General features: G+C 39.4%; 1 protein-coding gene and 1 long non-coding RNA gene across 5 annotated transcripts in view; one reads left to right on the forward strand and one right to left on the reverse strand.

Moving 5' to 3' along the window:
• SEMA3A (semaphorin 3A) overlaps window positions 1–18,609 on the reverse strand; it is a 171,700-nt gene extending 153,091 nt beyond the window's left edge. For 2 of the 4 annotated variants that reach the window (XM_065049221.1, XM_005512064.4), the window contains exon 1: window positions 18,454–18,609. In XM_065049221.1, the coding sequence (XP_064905293.1) occupies window positions 18,454–18,565 (112 nt within the window). In that variant the 5' untranslated portion in view covers window positions 18,566–18,609. The remainder of the gene's footprint in view (window positions 1–18,453) is intronic. The other 2 variants (XM_065049220.1, XM_021300616.2) reach the window with 1 other exon arrangement.
• The window catches only part of LOC135578239 (uncharacterized), a 94,597-nt gene continuing 93,500 nt past the window's right edge, over window positions 18,532–19,628 (forward strand). The window contains exon 1 of the long non-coding RNA XR_010469636.1: window positions 18,532–18,664. This is a non-coding gene — a long non-coding RNA (uncharacterized LOC135578239). The remainder of the gene's footprint in view (window positions 18,665–19,628) is intronic.

The following is a 19,628-nucleotide window of genomic DNA, read 5'->3' on the forward strand; positions in this document are numbered from 1 at the left end:
TGACTACATTTCTTGGGTTTGTGATATACTGGATATACTGATAAGGAATTGTTCAAAGGTTTTGTTTTTTTTTTTTTTTTTAAATATATTTTTTCTTCATGGTTTTCTTACCAGAAAGCAAGAGTAAGGCTTTTTTCTTGGTACTCAGATGTTTGTTTGAGCCTTGAACTAAATAGTTGTGTTATTTATCTGTTGTACTACTTGTTCTGAAAAGTCCAGATGAATTTCATTGCGCAAAAACATAGTCCTTGCCTCCAAAAAATATGCAATGCCAATGGAAAATAAAACAGATGTGTACAAAAAGTAATTACAGATTGGAAGCTGAGGCACAAGGATATTATCTGACGCCACATAGAAAGTTTGTATAAGATCCTTCAATTGAAGACCGTCTATCAGTTTGGAGTTTTAACCACCAGACCAATCTCCCTGACGTTACTAACATCCTTGAAATATGAAAGTAAACACGTCTCAACCTATCAATGTCTTAAAATCTGTAGTCTTTAAAAGTCGAGCAGAAGTTCTGTTAAGCAAACTATAACCAATAACAAAACTATTTAAAAATAAAGTATTTAATTATATTAAAGAATCAGACATCATTTTTAGTGCTTTTTTTGCTGCAATAAACGTTGAGGGCTATGTTTTGACATTTAACACATAGCTGTATATGTTAAGATGGTTTGGAGCTTCACAACTCACATAGGAGCTTTATGAAACAGTGTTTTTTCTGGGACAACATAGTTTCATAGCAGGAATAAGTAAAGCTGAGAAAAGCAAGGAATTTTTTTTTGTCTCAAGGGAAATTACAATATTCCAACATCTGTTTTCAAATTAATACAGTCAAAATGCTGAACTTTTCACAGAGTGACAACTTAGGAAAAAAACAAAATCCAGGGATGTATAACTTTTGCTTTTGAACATTTTATCTATGTCTGTTCTCTTCTGGTTTCAGTGTTCAGCTTTCTGTCCCCATATCAAGAAGCCTGGAAATGCTTCTGAATGTGTCCTGTCTTACATGGCATCTTCTGACACTAAATTACATCTTATACAAGGGGTAAACATGCCTCATCCCTGAGAGAGCCCATTTGAGACTGGACTATATGTTTTATGCAGTTCTGCTATCATATAAGTTTTATGCTGCTTTCTGAGCTACTCTCTAAGATTTTAACAGGAGTTATGGTCCTGTGCAGGAAAAAAATGGGGAAGAAAGCAGCGAAACCACATACAGCTCTTATAAACCTTGCTGTTATCCTGAATATACAGAGGTTAATGTCAGATTCATACAATATTATGTGCCTTAGATCAGCACGGTCCAAAGTAATGTTTCCATTTGGATAGAACTGGTGGAAAATTTTTATTAAATGGAAACTTCCTTTTTCATTGACAATTCATTTTGATGGAAAACGCCTGGCTAATCCTTGTCATACACTACCAGACCATCCCATAAGGCAAATTCTCTGTTTATGCATGACTTAGAGAATGGTCATCAGCCAGGTTGCTTCAGTGCTTTGCCATTATGGCTCAGCTCTGTCTTCTCTGCCAGCTCAAATCTGAGGTGCCAATTGTGGTGGTGAACAGTGTGAACTGGTCAGTCACTCATTTCACACACACCACAGCTCAATTCCTGCATGATAGTGCTTTTTCATTTACCACATATGCTGAACTACATTTGACCTGGTGGTGAAAGGTTTCATTTACCATCACAGTCACTTCAGCTGTGCAGTCTCCAGTCTGTACGCTGATTTATGGCTGGATGGATTTGCATATGGCAAGCATCCACACATCTTTACAAGTTTGCCTTTATGCCAATAAATGTAAAGTCAGGGCCATGTTACTAGTATGAGTAATGTTTTCATTAGAAATAGCTCTGTTGAGGGTTTTTGTTGTTGTTGGGGTTTTGTTTTGTTCTGGGTTTTTTTCGTGTGTGTTTTGTTGTTATTGCTGTTGTTTGGTTTCTGTTTGTTTGTGGGTTTTGCGGTTTGTTTGTTTTTTTGTTTTTGTGTGTCTTTTGAGGGTTTTGGTTGGTTGGTTTGTTTGGAGGTTGTTTTGGTTTTTGTTCATGTAAGGATAAATTTATTTTTGATTTCTAGTTTAAGACACAGGGACACCACTAAAAAACCCAACCCTCTATTTCTTCTTGTTATTACTTTTGTTACTCAGCAAGTATATATGGGGATCGTATTGTCCCCATGGGGAGGACCGAGTGTGAATCCTGACACTGAGGGAGAAATCTCCAGGGTGATCTTGGACATGGGTACACAAGAACAGCAATGTCCAGCCAGACCAAAAGCCAGTCTACTGCAGTTACTACTGGTGACCAGCCATGGATGAATAAGGAAAGAACATCAGAACAGGACAAGGTAGCCCTTTCACCACAGATGAAAAAAACTGTGACAGGGCGGGTTTTTTGTGTTGGTTTGGGCTGGTTATAAGTTTGTTGTTGGTGTTGTTGTGGGGGTTTTTGTTTGGTTTGTTTGTTTTTGTTTGCATTTTGGTTTGTTTTTTTTTTTTTCTGTTGTTTTGTTTTAAACTAGAATTTGATCCCCTCCCTATATAGCCTGGTTAGCTGACTACTGCAGAAGGCTTGTGTTTAGGTAGTTTTAATACCAGCACTATTCACCCCGTACCAGTACTAAAAGCCAGTGTCTTTGTTTTCAGAAATTTTTACTGTCAGCAAGCTGTCATTCTCCCACAATGCGCACGTGTATCTTCAATTAATATTAACACTGTCTTAATGAAACATCATGACAAATATTCATTCATACTTCGTTTCCTGGTACAAGCAAAGGAGAAAAGATCCACCTCCCACCCACGTTCTGTAACAGATTTAGGAATGCAAGACCTTTCATGCCTAAATCATTTACTATGCAACGCAAACATTTATACCAAATGAAACACAAAATGCATCATTCATTATTTTGAAACTTAATTTTGAATTGGACATTTACATTGAAGAACAGCTAAAAATAACCTGCAGCAGGGTGTGGCATAATATTACGCTGTTTATGGATCTGGTCCAAGTCTGGGTGTGTAAATAGCGTCATATTTGTAGGTATTATGTAGGTAAATGCATGCATGCACCTGAGGACATTTTCAGAATCCAGAGTTTGGGAAGTTTCTTCACTCAGATCAGCTTCAGAGAGGGATAAGCTCAGCAAGACCCAGAAATCCCCCCTGAAAGGTAGTCAGGTGGGAGAGAGCTCCTGGTCTTGGCAGGACAAAGCCAGGAGGGAGTTTCTTGTGTTATATTTACCCTGCCATTGGCTGGCTACTTGATACCTGTGTGTCCTTCAGTTATCACTCAAACAGGCTCATAGGACTTCTTGCAGTAAATGGCCTTCTTGATATACAAATCTTCTGTATATATGTCAATGTATAATACAATTTCTACCTTTTAACATTACCCTTGGCCAGAACTAGGGAAGTGTTAGGATGTCTCTGTTCCAAGACATCATAAACCTGCTTACTTATGAGTAACTCTGTGAGTTGTTCTCTGATCACTAACATACCTTAAGTAACAGCTCTAATTAATTAAATTGATGCCCCTTACAGTGTGCTGAAGGACTTCATAGCCAGCTGCATCAGAAATCAGAAGTAGTGCAAATGTGTTTCCTATTGAATTTTACGCCATAAATGGTTTCCGCTCCTATTTTTAATAGAAAACATTCTTTTTGCTTCCTTCTTTAAATGTATACCTACCATAAAATGTGAAAAATTTTATTGCCCCATCACCCTCTACTGCATTTGAGACTTTCTTCATTTTCGTAACATGTGACATAGGCAACAATAAATTTTAGGATAATAGATGTTTTTGCTACATCTGAGTGGCTGCAATTTGAGATTCCTCTTGCTGTTCCGCAAAGACCACTGAGAGCCCATTGACAAGATGTCTGGGGTGAGGGAGCACATGGCCCTGTGCTTGCTGTCTCCCTGTATAAGCCTGATGTTTGAAAAGGAGCAGGGATTCCTCACTGTCCTGCTAGTGTTACCAGCTATTTAGAGTCGCAGGAAAGCAGGTCTGGAGTCTCCTGCTATGGGGAGATCTCCCGGGCCCTCTCAAATGAGCTCATGTGAGAAGCAGACAGTAGCAACCTTCACTCAAAGTGCCTGGAGCCACAGCCACAGTGAGTAATACTCCCACAAGGGATAAAAGTTTCCACAATCCTGTGGCCTTTTTGATAGATATGGGAGTGGTTATTAAAGCCGAACAACTGCATTATGGAAACCCTACTCCAGCATCTCAGTACTACTTATCTAAAGTTGCTGTGCTTGAATCAGTGGAAATGCTTCAAGGTTGATTTGTGTCTAATATGTGCTCTATGTTACATTTACACACATGGACTTCTACACAGAAGGTTTTAATGGAAAGACCTATTAACAGGGAAAAAGGGAGAGGGCTTGGATAAGATATGACATTCCTTAGCTCAAAAACTCAGTTTAAACTTGCTTGTGCATTCAAAAATATCTGATCAAATTTCACTTTTATATGCATCCCTAGAAGGACTTGAAGATCCACCAGACTGAGATAGTCTTTCCTACTGACTTCAGTTGAGATTGCATCCTACCTAACATGAGGTTACAATGAAGCACAGCAAGGCAATGAATGCTCTTCTTGTGGTATTTTAGAGCACAGCGGAGCCATGGGATAAGCAGTATCAAGAAAGAGTGGCATCAAATGACAACTTTCATTTGGGAACAGAATATTTTTGACAGGTTTTTCCTCATTTCTTCCAATTATCTGAAAAGCTCAACAATTTCAAGTGATACTAACAATTTATTGGGTTTGTTGCTTTCTTATTTCTTAAGTGAAGAAGACCATGTATAACCTCCCAAAGGGAACTTTACACCAGAGGTGCCATGAACATTGAAATCAATGGGACTACTCATGTGAGTAGGAGTTTGTAAGATCAGTCTTTTTTTTTTTTTTTTTTTTAATCTCCTGGCAAATACTGAGACAAACCGCATTTCATTACAGGAGTATTAGTGTGATTGAGCAAATCCCAGAGCCTTTGAATAATTACCCTTTATAAATTCAGTGAATGAAATTGCATTTAACTTTGTGAGTTCTTTTCAGTACAAAATAACCAGATCAAATTAGTGTGCAGAAGCTTTTTGAAAAAGAAAATGTGTGCTGTAAATGATTCTGGGATGACACAAGCTATTTACTGAATTATGGAGTTTGAATGAAATACGTTATAGTATTTCGAGATAAGTAGATGGAAACTACTAAACAATATTGGGGAAAATTGTATTGGTAAACTACAGCAACAGTCCCACGATATCTTACAATTAAGGTGTAAGTACATAATCCACACCACCTTTGGAGGTGAACTTTACTTTGGAAACATTTTCTAGTCCTTGTGCTTGCCTAATCACAGTTTTTGGAACAGTTTCAGACATAAATGGCTTACTAAATCTTTCTCTCTCCATATATACACATGCCAATTCTATCTAAGCAGACACGAGGTACAATAAAACATGTAGAAAATTGTCTGGCTCAGAGCCTATTAAGACTTTTATTTTACTCTGTGTTCCTCATTTTTCTACTGTTTGCTTTCACTTTTTCTCCTTTTTGGATACATGGAGTACTGTACCTTTTGAGGAATACATTTAGTTTTAAACTAAAACATTCACCCATTCTACCTAGTTGAATATGTACTGAAGTACAACAGCACACAGAATAGTGAAATACTGAGCAGTTTGTAAGGAAGATTAAAGTAATGATTATTTTGGGTGCCTTGTGGGTCAGATACTGACATAATTCAGAATAATGCTCAAATCCTTTACATTTCTTCCACTCTTACCACACTTGTGTGCCAGACTTTCAATGAAGGTCTACATCTGCTTACTGCTTAGATCTTGTACTTGTTTTTTACTTTTCTTTTTTCCTTTTTTTTTCCCCAAGAGGGGAAGGTAGCTTTTTAGCCTATCTTTTTTTTGTAATATTAGAAGAATTGGCAAACGTATCATAGTGAGAGACCCAATATTGCTTTTTAAGATTATTTTTTCTCCAAGTGGTCGTTATTGCAGCAGATCTATTTAAGGCATAGGAGTTTCCAGATCTATTTAAGGCATAGGAGTTTCCATACCTGTGAACAGGTTAAAGTTTTATGGTGCTGCTTTTCACAGCACTTTGAAATGCAAAGATCTTTGCCAGGAGCTAGCTAGAGAATTATTTACATATTTCCCTTCCTACCTTAGCTGACCATTCACATGCAAATAGGATCTTTGACAGCTTCTCCACACACTTATGAAACTCAACGATCTGTTCATTTTTCATCTCAGTATGAAAGATATGACAATGCCTTAGAATAAAGCTCTGCCAGACTCTAGATCAGTTTCTTAGTCTGCAATACTGAATATGAAAAAAAAAAAAACAAAAAAAACCCACAACCAAACCAAAACAAAAAAATAAAAAACCAAACAAACAAAACAAACAAACAAACAAACAAACAAAAACCACAAAATCCAACTTTCTTAGAATGGAAAATTTTAGGAGTACAGTGAATGCATTTTGGTCACAAAATAAGTATTGATTTCTTAGAGACTAGCTAGGGGATAGTATTTTTACAAACTATTTGAAAGGTAGAGCTGACTTAAGCTCTTTCTTTTTCCTTCCTTGATTACTCAGAAGCCAACAAAATAATTCAGTTCCTCAAAAAATAAAAAAGATGTTTAGACTATGTTCAGATCACTGCACCATGGACACACCAGGACATCAGGGGAGGAAAATGAATAGTAGACACTGAAGCTGGCCCAGCCTGTTAAGCCCCATCTTTGAAGAAACTTGACTTGTACTACTGAGCACTTGGCCATAGTATGTGCTCACTCATAAGTGGGTCCCAGAACAGTTCACCTCTCCAAAGAACAGGTTCAGGGTCTGGCCCTGCAAGCAAGCAATTGCCTCTTAAACCCTGGTGTCCAAGAGACCTGGACGAGCGGTTCAGCCCAGGACAATATTGTGCTTTTGTGGCAATTATCAAAAAAAATCATTGCTATTCTACCCTCTTGCGAGTTATTATTTTAAAGGAGAACCTATCTTAAGACTTAAAGTCTCCTTTTCTGGTGTGGTTTCAGTGTCTTATAACCAGAAACAAGCACACATTTCCTTGTCTAAAAAGCTGGATTTCACTTCTTCTCATGTAATTTGCATACATTGATCACTTCCATATGTCTGGCATAGGGTAAAATAGTTTCAATGCATAGTAATGGAGGTGAACCTACAGTGAAACAAAATTCAACTTTTGTCATATTCTTACATGCAGACAGAATAAGCTTTTAAGAGAGTGGTAGTTACGAGAAATATCCTTAAAAAGGCTGTTTATGGTCTCATCTACAGAAACTGTGTTCAAAAACTAGAAGTGGTATTGCTTGATCTTGTCCTCAGCCACTTTGGTGCAATGTCAATTAGCAATATCAGTGGTGTAAATACGCATCACTGCAGTCACAGTCATTTAAAGAAGTTACACTTGATTTACACCAGAATAATTGATGATAGCTTAAAATTTCTAATATAGAATAATAATACACGAGACTTGATATCGTTCCCTTTGAGGACAAATGAAAAAGTTTGTTTACTCCAGTAAATGGAACCTTTTACTTTGGTCTTTGTTGGTGTGTTTGCCAACCTCGAGAATTGGACGTAGCTCTTCTAGCACCAGCAAAACTGTAAGAAAGCTATGTAGCACATGGTCAAGTAAGTCACTGTAGCCTAACAAGTCAAAGTATAAGCTTGTTTCTGAAGTTCAAAGGTACACCAAAATCATACAAAATCTTGTATTTGCTTTGTATTTCTTAATTAATGACATGAAAACCAGTACTTTATTATGGCAAAAGAATGTTACACAAAACAACCATTACATCATGTAAGTGGCATGAGGAAGTACAAACGCAAATAACAAAAATTCCTTGAGTTAACTCACTGAAGATAATATTTAAATGCTGCATTTAAGGCATGTGGAATATATGAACAACCAATTTTATTTTCATATAGGCCAGACTGATGAAAGGAACAGGTGCTTTCCAACTTATTTTAGGAATGAGGTTGTGAATCTTACAGAGATGCAGAATGCCACTTCTGAATTTATTATAGCAGTTAATCCTCATTATTAGGTTTGAACTAGGGCTGTCAAGCAACAGTTTTCCAGTGAGTGTGTCACAAATGATAGGCAATTATAAGTGACTGAACTGATTACTGAATATTTCCCCAAGTGTCTAGGAAAGGCTGCCCTCATCCTGGAGAAGGCTGGGAAGCATTTTGGGTATGGAAAGTCAGAAAAAGGGCTGTGTGCAGGAATAAATAGTTTTGTGTCCAGAATCTGTTGGGACGGAAGGAAAACATGTGCAATTGTAGGGCCAGAGGAGTATTAAACACTGCTGGCCTGGTTAGGTATGTCCAGACTGAGTGGAAATGGAAGTGCCCAAAGTGAGGTTTTTAGTTTGTGCTGATAAGCACAAGAGAAAAAAAAAATATATATATATTAAAAAAAAAAAAAAAAAAAAAAAAGAAGCCTAGCTTAAACTCCAAGAAATACGCCAGGATCTTGCAAGCACCCACATACCTTTGGTAGACAATATTGCAAAGACTAAACACAAAGGCTCCTCTCCTCCAGAGTCATCTGTAATCACCTTCACAGTATATTTAGTTTGAAATAGAAGCAGATACTCCAAAAAACATGGTGAAGGGTTCTCTTATAGAACTGTCTGGCATATCCAAATTGAATTAAATTAGGTAGACTTTCTGGATAACAGGCATGTGTTTCATGTCACCGACATACACAGCTGTGAATACAATTATTATAAACACTTTAAAGTACCTGTAAGGCCTTTGTATGTTGATAAAGCATAAGTTCTGTCTGAACTTTGAATATACACATTAATGGGATTATTCTGAGTAGGATACAGCGCTGAATAAGCATGGCAAGTCTCTGACCTCGAAGAATTCCTCATGAGATCACTTAATACCACTTTACAGGTGAGGAAGCTGACACAGAAGACCCAAAGAATTAATAGGATTTCGCATTTATGGTACTTTTTTTGATGCCCATTACAGTACAAACCTCCTGTGTATCATCAGCTGTGGTGCTGGGTTTCTGTTAACCTCCAACCTCCATTTTCAGTAGAGGATAACAAAACTTTCCTAATTTGCGTGACTGTTGTCCAGTAAAGCGTGTGAGTTCCAGTGGGTATTAAAAGAATGATGAAAGACACAAAACTGTAAATGGATGCCAGAAAACAAAGTAGAATAACCAGTAGCTTACAGTTCCATCACAGATGGGAAAAAATATCAGAAAAAGTAGAATTAGAAATTTATGTTGATGTGGATCTCAGTACTCCAAGGTGCAGAGAAAAACAAAATTTTCAGCATATAATATTATTATTACTTTATTTCATAGCACACCTTTAAAAAGAGCTATGATGAATTTTCCTTCAAATTTAACAAATTCCTAAATCTTTTCTTTTGAGATGAAATCTTGCTTGCCTATTTGTTGGAAATCAGTTTTGTTGGCTAAAGTACAGACAACTGAGGATACATATTTAGAACAGCAATATGGAGGGAGAGTTACCATGCTGATAACCACACAGCCAACATCTTGCAAATACTGCTTGGCTGAGGTTTAGGACATTTCAGACAAGTGCCAACAAGAGTTCTTTGAAAATGTTATAATACCCTCCTGTACCTCTGAATATTCACTTGGTCTTGGTAGTTGAACTCTGACACATCTTGGAAGAATAGCAATTCAGAAACACAGCAATTTCCTGACTATGCAACTTGCAGGTAGCTCAGGGATGCATTTATATTGTTGTCTGCATTGGAGTGAGAAGTTCTGATATAGCCATTCTTCTGCTGTAGTAGGAAATATGAGGAAAAAAAAAAATAAAAAGCAATCTGGAAGATAAAATTTCTTTTCCCAGATCCCCAGACATTGTTTCTGCTGTCCCTTCTATTACTAGATAGGAACTGGCAGTTACCACAGGGGCTTAGCAGAATGGGGACCTTGTACAGGAGCTGGAGTGATAGAGATGAGACCAAGCTGGCCTACAGATCTTACAGAGCAACACTCGTCATCATGGATATGACCCTTTTATCTTGAGAAAAACAGCTTCATCAGGAGTCAAAACCATTTCAGACTACACATTCATACCAAAGTAGTTAAGTTGCACTGGGAAACCCATGAAGGAAGTGAAAGTAATGTTAACACCCCGAAATCTGAACTTCATCTTAAGAGACCTCACCCCATGCCTTGGTCAAGAGTGGGATCTGTGTCTAGCAAAGGATAACTATTGCCATTCCAGTGTCAGCTGGTGGTGAAAGCTGTGCGCTGCACTCTCTACAGTTCTTTCGGATGCTTGTGAGCTGCATTTATCCTCTGTTGCCTCTAGAAAAGGCCACCAACCCCTCCCCCTTGAAAGGCAGCTCTAAATCCTTTAAATTATCCCACAGAGCTTTTTGTGTCCTTTTCTCACTCAAGGCTGGAATTTCAAAAGGAGCCAAGAGGGGCCGTCAGAACCAACATGAGCTTTACTTCATTAGAGTGGAGAGTAAAGGAAAGCTTTCTTTTTCCTCCTTCCACAAGTTAGATGAAAGCAAATAGATACTTCATTCCTCAGATTGTTCCCCACAAGATCCAACTTTGCACAAAAATATTTATAAGAGATGAGAATTTTATTTGACTGCTCACTTCTAAAGTTTCTGCAACATCCATCTGGAGAGATAAGCAGGCGGCCCAACAAATGTCAAACAACTTTAAAACATTAGAAGAATGGCAAAAACTTTTGACTTTACTGCGTTTGGCTATCTGACAGAGAAGGATGAAAACTAGATGTGACACAAAATAGACCAGCGCTCACAAATTTCAGGGATTGCTGTAGATTTGTCTAGCTCAAGGGGAATCTGTAATCCTCAAAGACAGAAAAGAATCCCCCACACTGCAAGTCTATTTAGAATTTTTAGAAATTAACCTAAATTAGGTTTCATTCTGCTCTCACTAATAAAATAGTTCACCTGAAAAAGGGTAGAATCAGGATCGAGGCACCTGTCCTCTGAGTTGTGCATATGCATATATATTTTTATTCGCAAACTGTGCTGTATGAAATTGAGTCTTGAATACATTTTTCTTTTAAAGTGTAGAAACATTCAGAAAGTAACAGAGCTGGTCGGGGACAGCTTATTGAAAGCTCTGAATGATTAAGCTATTAAATTAGTAAAGCTTCAGCCCCAGACAGTCACTTCCAGCATGTGCCACTGGATTAGGGATGAGACTTGGGAAATGTGAGATGTAAATTAGGCAACTGTTTTCAGAATATGAAGAATGTATTGGTCCTGTGTATTTCTTGCTTTGACTGAAAGCTTAATGTGAATTTAGATAGAGTCGCAGGCACACTCAAGATCACAGATACCGAGGGCATAAGTAAGTTTAATCAGTTGAATTCTTACACAACTTTAAATACTCATTTAGACAGAGACTGTTTCTTAAATTAGTGTGCTTTGAGGTCACAGTACAGCCTAGGTTCTTCCATAGCATTTAATTAGTACCTTCTTTTGATACCTTCCCAGAAAGAAAGAAACTAAATGAATGAACAAGGAGCTTAATTCCTTTTACAGTCACTGAAAAGCGATGAGCACCCTTAAAGTCTCATTCAGCCTGCCTAACCCGAGATTAGCTCTCTGGAGGTACCTCTCCTTCCATTGACAGTGAAAAAAGCCTAATGTGGCTGACGATGTCAGTCAAAAAGAAAGAGAAAGACACCACAGACAACCTCCTGTCGTGCAGGAGAAAGGTTACAGCACTCTTAAGATTTCTGATGCTCTCAACAGCTGTGGCCATCCTTTTCTTTCTTGTACATTGGGGCACTATACCACTTGGGAAAAAATAGGAAAAGTTAAGTAAATGTACTATCCCTGCAGTTATTCTCACCATCCACAGCTGTTACTGGAAGAGAGCAGCTAACCTATACGAAGGCTGTATGTGGGAGGACCGTGAACTTGCAGACATTCCTGAAGGGAACTTTAATCCTGCAAGGGAAGGAATTTGCTGAATCTCCCACCAGCACCAGCACAACACCAGCAGCAACTTTCACATGTAAACTTAATTAACAAGAGTACCAGGACAAGCTACAGAACTGCCATTTAATATTTTGACATAGAGCTGCCAGGGTCCACCACACATATTTGCTTAAAAATAAGTGTGTGGGAGCCTGAAGACAATTTTGCCCTTTTTAGCTTTCAAACAACTGGAAAATGTCACAACTGTTGACACCACTTAGAAGGATTTGTTTTCTTCTCAGTCACTCAGGCACTGCCCCAGGTGATCTGATTTTGCTATAGACTGAACTAGGGTCAAGCCAGGCTCCAGTTGATGTAGCAAATGTTAAAAATATTGGAGCAACTTTGTATTGCTTGTGCTTCCATTGCAAAGTTGCAGGTATGAACAGGAGAGAAAAAGCCTGTGGGCCAGAGGAAGTAAATAAATAAATAAAAAAAAAGGATGTCTTTCTAATAGCAGCTGTGGGCATTAAAGGCCATATGCAGAATCAGTGATTAGGCAAACCAAAACCATATTAAAAGGATCAGAGTATTGCAATTCATTAAATACAAGCTGAAAAACACTTCCAAGCAAAAATAAAGTGTTAAAAATACAAATCACTTAGTGGTTTCTTCTCAGGTGGAAATTCATGTAAATGCTTTCTATACATACAGATGCACACACAAGAGAGATTATCATAAATAACCCATTTATATTGTAGCAACCTGCAAAGACTGGGTTTCTTATTTTAAATACTGTTTTCTGCATCATATGGAATAAATACACACCTGAATCAACCCTAAGCAAACAGATAGGCACTTCAGTCCTAATCAAAAAACTTCAAGCAAAGAAGTAAATTTGAAGGCAGACTTCACATAGCAGTAGGTTCATTGAACTCAGTGGTACCACAGATGTTTAAATTCCTTGCTAGGTCAGAGTTTTAAAGACGCTGTAACAAACAGCAGGGGTAAGTGCTGCACACCTTGTCCACAGCAAAAGAGCAGAGTTTCCATTGCTGTCAATATGGCACCTTCCACGAATAATTTAGTGATTTGCAAACATACAGCACAAATAATTATAGAGAACTCCAGCCTCTCAGAAAAGGGAGTGTCTGTAATTCAGAAACCACTTTTTCCACTGGAATTAAATGGGAAAGTTGGAAACATAAAATGAAAATGTTGGGCTAGGTTTTCACCCTCCTTGTTCCAATTACTCTGCCTGTCTCATGCCCTAATTAGCTCGCTGAAAATTTCCCTATATAGGCAAGATCTGAGCTTAGGCACTTCTTCATCGGCTTCCCCCTCCTGTCAGCACATGGGGCACGTCAGAGGCAGGCTGGGTAGTCCTACCGGCTCCCCTGACAGGTCTCAGATCTCTTGAAGACCTCATTCAGCCAACATTAGGAAGACCAACAGACAGAGCTTACCTGAACTACTCATCACTTTGGGCCAAAAAAAAAAAGCTGAAGAGGCTGTGGGTGCATCTGATGCATTTGCTGCCTCCGAGCATCCTGCACTGACTGCACAGTGAGGTCTGAGAGCGCTACAGCCATGCAGAAATGCCTTCAGGAATGGTAGAAGTGAAAAGTGTTACAAGACCATGTCTAGACTGAAAGTATTACTGTTTTGCCTTCCTTCATGGTCTTCTTCCTAAGTCTGATCTGGCCTTCTCTCTTTTTCAGGCTCATTACAAAGGTTTTTCCCTCAGACAGTGCTCTTACAACACAGTTTATGCAAAAGTGGTTTTTAGCACGTACCTTGAAATCCGACACAAACTGTAATACTGCTCCCAACTCTAGAGAGACAGGCTCTCTTACCAATATTTCTCTCCCCATTTCCTTCTCCCACTTTGTCCTGCTTTTCCAACATTTGTGGAGGTATTCGATTGTGAGTTACAGAGTTTGATGGAAAGGAGAAACCACAATCAAAGCCACTGGCAGGTCATCAACTACAACCAGATTGGGTCAACAAACTACAAACCAGGTATCGTATTTACACTAGCGTACATACAGGTAATTCAGTGCAGTCTCATTCCTCCCTTGTCACAGTGTGTTGGACTGATTGAAACAGAAAGAAGTTCTGCCATTGCTTTCACTAGGGCCAACATTTCCACCATATAAAAATCTGTCCTATAAAATTGTAAATCAGCTGCACATCAAGGATGGAGTAGTTTTCACTATCACTGCAACTTTAAACAAAACACTTACTTTTAATATGGCTTGAATTGTAGCCAGGGCATAATAGAGCTAAATCTGTGTGCAATGTTTTTCCAGTTCCTTAGTCTCAAGTAATATGTATCCAATCGAGCAACAATAACAAAGAACCACACATGTACTCTTAAAAAACATACAGCACTTAGTAGTTTTCAACAGAAAAACAGAATGCAACAGATGGGTTTGGGAAAGTTGGGTTCACAAGGTTTACTCTTGTGGAGACAAAAATTGGGGTTGCCTTAGGAAAAATCTGTAAATCAAGGAATCGTTAATGGAAACTCTCTGTTTGAGCTTACATGTTTATATTTAAAGGTTACTGTAGCTGGTTCCATCTCTGTTTGTGCTGTTACCTCCCCATACAGAGGACAGCAAAAGAAAATAGGAAACAATAAACAATACAAGAAATTCATCTGGAGTGAAGACTATATTTATTGTTTTAAACTTTGCACACTCAACTTGGTCACCATCTTTCTGAGAACCCTATGCTCAATAGAATTTTCCTGAACAGAATCTGTGACCTAGTGACACAATAGAGACTTAGAACTGACAATGAAATTGAAGCCAGTGAGATTAAAAACAACACAAAACACACAAACCAAACAAAAAAACCCCAAACACCCTACATTCTTTAAGGAAATATGCATTTACTTTTAATGTATCAACAATGACATTTCTTGTTACTTTATGATGAGGACACAATGTCTCTGAAGGACACAAAAAGAGGAGCTCAGAGGCTGAAGGGCTCAACTGAGCTTTCAGTTTTATAGCTGGCTTTACCACATTTAGGCTATGAGCCAAAACTTACTGACATCAATGAACTTTGGATCAGGCCTTTAATCATATTAATTACCTTTGAAATAGGGAGATAAATATCATCTGTGCAAAAGCTTTGCAATCCTTGCACTAGGATGAAAATGCTTGGAAACTTTAAAATGTAGAGAGCAAAACCCTGATGCTTCTGAAAAGGACTTTCACCACAGATTTCAGCTGGACAAGGATTTCCCTAGTGCTCTCCTCAAATTTCCTTCCTCTAATATGCCACCAAAATCAAGGTGATATAAACCAAATAACCAGAACTCTGTTTTACAATAAACAGAAGGAAACTTTTCAGACCACAGATGTGGCCCTAATATGTGCATTTATACACTTTCTCTTCCTCTTCCTACCCATAACGTGCCCCGTAGGATGCTTCTAATCTTCTGCAAGACTGAGTGACAAGAAGTTAAGAGGAAGCAAGAATGGGAGTTCAACAAAACTTCTGTCCAGCAACCTGTGAAATGGCAGAGCTAATGCTGGACCTTTGAAAACAAGTGACCATAGGAAATCAAGGTTGGCAGGGATTTAACCCTTCCTGACTGATTTTGCAAACTTTTAAAGCAAGTGCCTGAGTTTTCTAACCGTGTTTGACATCTAATTAGTCGAGGAAAACAAGAAGTCAAAATACATCCTTGCTTTTCTTTTGAAATAAAGCACTGACAATTAGCTCCCAGGTATTTGTTTAGGCAAAAAACAAGCATGCATGTTAAAAGAGCACAATGACAGGCACTGAAAAGAGAAGTCACTTGAGTCATTGTTTTTACCTTGTGCTTTTTTTCTTTGTTCAGTATCATAAGTTTATTTTACTCAACCAACAACTCTTTGTGGAAAGGCAGAACGGTTAAGTAAATGGGTATCTTCTTTTTTCTAATTGCTGGCAGTTTTGATAGAGATGAATCACATAGTATCACAGTCATTTAGCAGTGAGGTATACCCTGAGAGATACATATTAACATGTAAGGTATTCAGTCTGTGCCTAAAAGACATACTTTCAATACCTACAGTTCTTAAGGCTGTTCCTACGCAAGGTGTTAACGCTGATCTGTGCATAGAATACTGTGCTGGAAGCAAAATTTGTCTGGAAAAGCACTAGCTGATAAGGCTTAGTTTTCCCTGACTAGTAATGATATCCCCATACTTAGGGATCAATGCAGCAGCACAGGCAACACGCTCCTCTTGACCTGGCCAAGCATTTACACTGGTACTTAACATCAAGCACGTGAGTAGATCCAATCTGACTTTTTAGGACTACACATGTTTTAAGTCAAATACGGGAATCAAAGGCCAGAGTGTGAATCCCTGTAAGTCTTCAGACTTTACCTTGCTTTGAATTAACTGTGCATTTACTTTCTTTGCTAGATAGGAAACAGGGTTGCTCAGCATTTGAACTCATTTTCTTTTTCAGCCATCCACTAATTATAATAACAGTTTAAATGTTCCTTTCAGTTTCCTGCTTTGCTCATATAGGACTGACTACATATTAAATTTTTATGTCTGATATATTTAAGAAGTGAAAATGAGGCCTTTTTCTGCCAGCAAGAAAACAACTAATCAGCACAGTGGCAAAATGTTGCTAAACTGTATATAGATACAGTACCAGTGGAGTGGAAAAAGAAAACCAAAAGAAGAAAAAAAGAAAACCACTATCAGTCAGATTTGGCCACCCTTTGAAATTAGTTTCTGTAAATTTAGTCAGTATAAGCGGAGGTAGCAGACTTGAGCCATAAATAAACTTTAAAAGGGTGAAAAATAATAAACAATAATTAATTAGCTGTTAAACCCCTTTACAGGATATTTTTATAGCACTTATGTTTCTATACTAATCTGAGTTCCAGTGTGATTGTCAAAATTTGGAAGCAATTAAGAGGTTTTTAATGAGTTTTTTGACATGACATGTAGTTATGGTAGAAGCTTTCTTCAGACTCCAGTATTCAAAATAATCGACTTTGTGTTAAATATAAATGGCTTTTCTTATGAAAACCAAATGAATAGCTTCTGAACCCCTTAAACTGTTCTTTTCATATATCTCTTTTCAAGTTTAAACACACACGAATATGCATATGTGTTCTTTAGTAAAACTGTGCACATGCATATATTTCATACAGTGCATCCAAGTTTTGCAGGTGTTTAATTTCTTTTTTTTTTTTATCTAGAGTGTGAAAATGTCTGCCTTGTGTCAGAGAGGACTTTACCCCCTCTCATTTGCATCACAAGAAAGATGAAATAAATCGGAAAACATATTCCTACTGCCAAGATGTATACTGACACTATACTATGAACTGAGATTGACATCTATGACCAGGCATGCACACACATGTTTTCTTTTTTCTACTGTAGAAGCAGTGTGTTACTTTTCCTCCCTTCTTTCAGAACTGTAGCTGCTGTTCTTTCAACCTTCAATAATCTGAGGATTCAGAGAAGTCAGCTCTTCAGAGACACATGTACATACACATAAATGTATAGATCTCCCTTTTAAAAATAACGCTCTACAGATCTTATGTTTTAAACTTCTTTCCCAGTTGCACATTCTCCAGATTCAGTGAATTCTTCTGAAAATGTACTTAGAGAGGAACTATACTGATAAAGAAAAGACTGCCTACTTCAGAGTCCTCCTTCAATCCTGGCAGTACATATTATACCAAAGTTAATTACTGACAATTGCAGTGTGAGTGGCATTACACAATTCTAAACGTAAACGTAACCTCACAGCTCTCTTTCTTCAGTTACACCTTCCCTGTGATCTCTAATGAAATACATCTGACTACACCGAAAACAACCTCAGATCAAATAAATTGCACTGCATTAAGCATCCATAGGCAGTATTTTCTCGTGCATAACAGTCCTTTCCTCCTTTTCTGGACTGATCTGTTCCTTTCAGTTTATAGTTTCTTGGCAAACCCACCATCTACTGCTTATGTTAGGCATCTGATTGTCAGATTTGTACAAACTGAATATTCATGACTCGAAAATTAACCACTTCATGCCTAAAATAAGGGAAAATATAAATTTTCATCTATTCCTTGCTGTTGGAAACAGACCTGGTTTTGTGGCTGCACTACGTGCCCAGCACGGGAGAGATTAGCTGGGTGGCCAAACACGTCTCATCGTTTTAAAGAGTAAAGTCCGATGAAATAACACGAGACTGAAAAATACTCTCCCACGGAACAGCACGATCCGGAGTCCTTGTCTGCAAATGCAACTAACTCTTCTTTGTCTGTGTTTAAACTGTGTGGTACCCACCGTAGCACGGAGTGGTTTTTTAAGTATTATTTTTTTCAGAAATCTCTCCAAATGCCAGTTTCCCCTTTGGAAGATAAGGAAAACCAGGGAGGAATGTGGGGAGGTGAGGCAGCGACAGGGCAAAAAGGAGGAAAACCGAGAATAAGAGAAGAACAGACTTACCTTTATAGGATAATTTGAGCCTTGGCACATTATTCTTCACATGCTGGCAGTTCACTCTTCCTGCTAGTAATACTCCCAAGGAAAGCAAGGCAATCCCCCTGAGCCAGCCCATGCTGCAGCAGCCACTGTAGGGTCCCTGCGAGCCGGAGCCGCGGCGCTCCCCGTCCTGCCGGGCGCCGCCGGGGAACTTCAGGCAACCTGGGGAGCGGAGGTAACAGGTGATGGGGGTGGGCTCCGCGCCCCGCCGCGCCTCGCCGCGCCCCGCCGCCGCCAGCAGCCCCGGCCCCCCCGCCTCGCCGCCGCCGGGGTAACTTCAAGCCCCTCTCACGCACACGCCGCGGGCCGGAAAAGAAGGCAGCCCCCGGGCGCGAGTGGCGTGCGGGCGGGGGGGCGGCATGATGCGGGCGGCGGCGGCGCGGGCCGGGGGCAGGGGCCGGGGCCGGGGCCGGGCCGGGGCTGGCGGGCGCCCCGCTCCCCGAGCGGCGGGCGGGGTCCCGGGCGGCAGGGGCGGGCGCGGCGGCGGCACCGCGCTCCCGGCGCACATGGAGGAGCGGGGGACAGCGCTTCTCCCCGCGCTCCCGAGAGCGGCTGACAATGGGAGCGCAGGGAAGCTCGACCCCCCCCTCCATCCCCTCCCCTCCCCCGGCTGTCACAGCACACATACGGGGAGGGGGGGGGGAAAGAAAAAAAAAAAAAAAAGAAAGGAAATAAAGAAACACATCGTGGCAGAGATTAGAGGCAGGGAGCTACGCATTTCACAAGCTATTTTATGTCATCGTCCAGGTTGTGGGGTTTGCGTCTTTTTTATTATTATTATTATTAATAATTCATTTTACGGATCTAATTAAAAGCTGTACGTCCCCCTTTAAACACAACAACAGCAAAACACAACCCACAGTGTTGCTACCCACAGAAATAACAGCTCCTGCCCATAACGTAATCCTCTTCGGGTTGCTCCCGGTTAAAAACAAGTAACAAAGTCTTCCATCAGCATAACTTTACCACTGAAGCTTTTAAAGCCTTGTTAGGGAAGGTTACTCTAACCCTCCCTCCCTCCCCACCTTCTGCACTGCTCCAGTTCAGCAAAAGAAATTCCTAGTAAAGCCCACTTCAACAATCAGTTCAAGACATGTACAGGTCTAGAGGGGCTTATAAATTACACTGCAGTGTTCTCT

The sequence above is a fragment of the Columba livia genome, chromosome 1 (genome assembly GCF_036013475.1).
Source record: "Columba livia isolate bColLiv1 breed racing homer chromosome 1, bColLiv1.pat.W.v2, whole genome shotgun sequence".
Lineage (NCBI taxonomy): Eukaryota > Metazoa > Chordata > Aves > Columbiformes > Columbidae > Columba > Columba livia.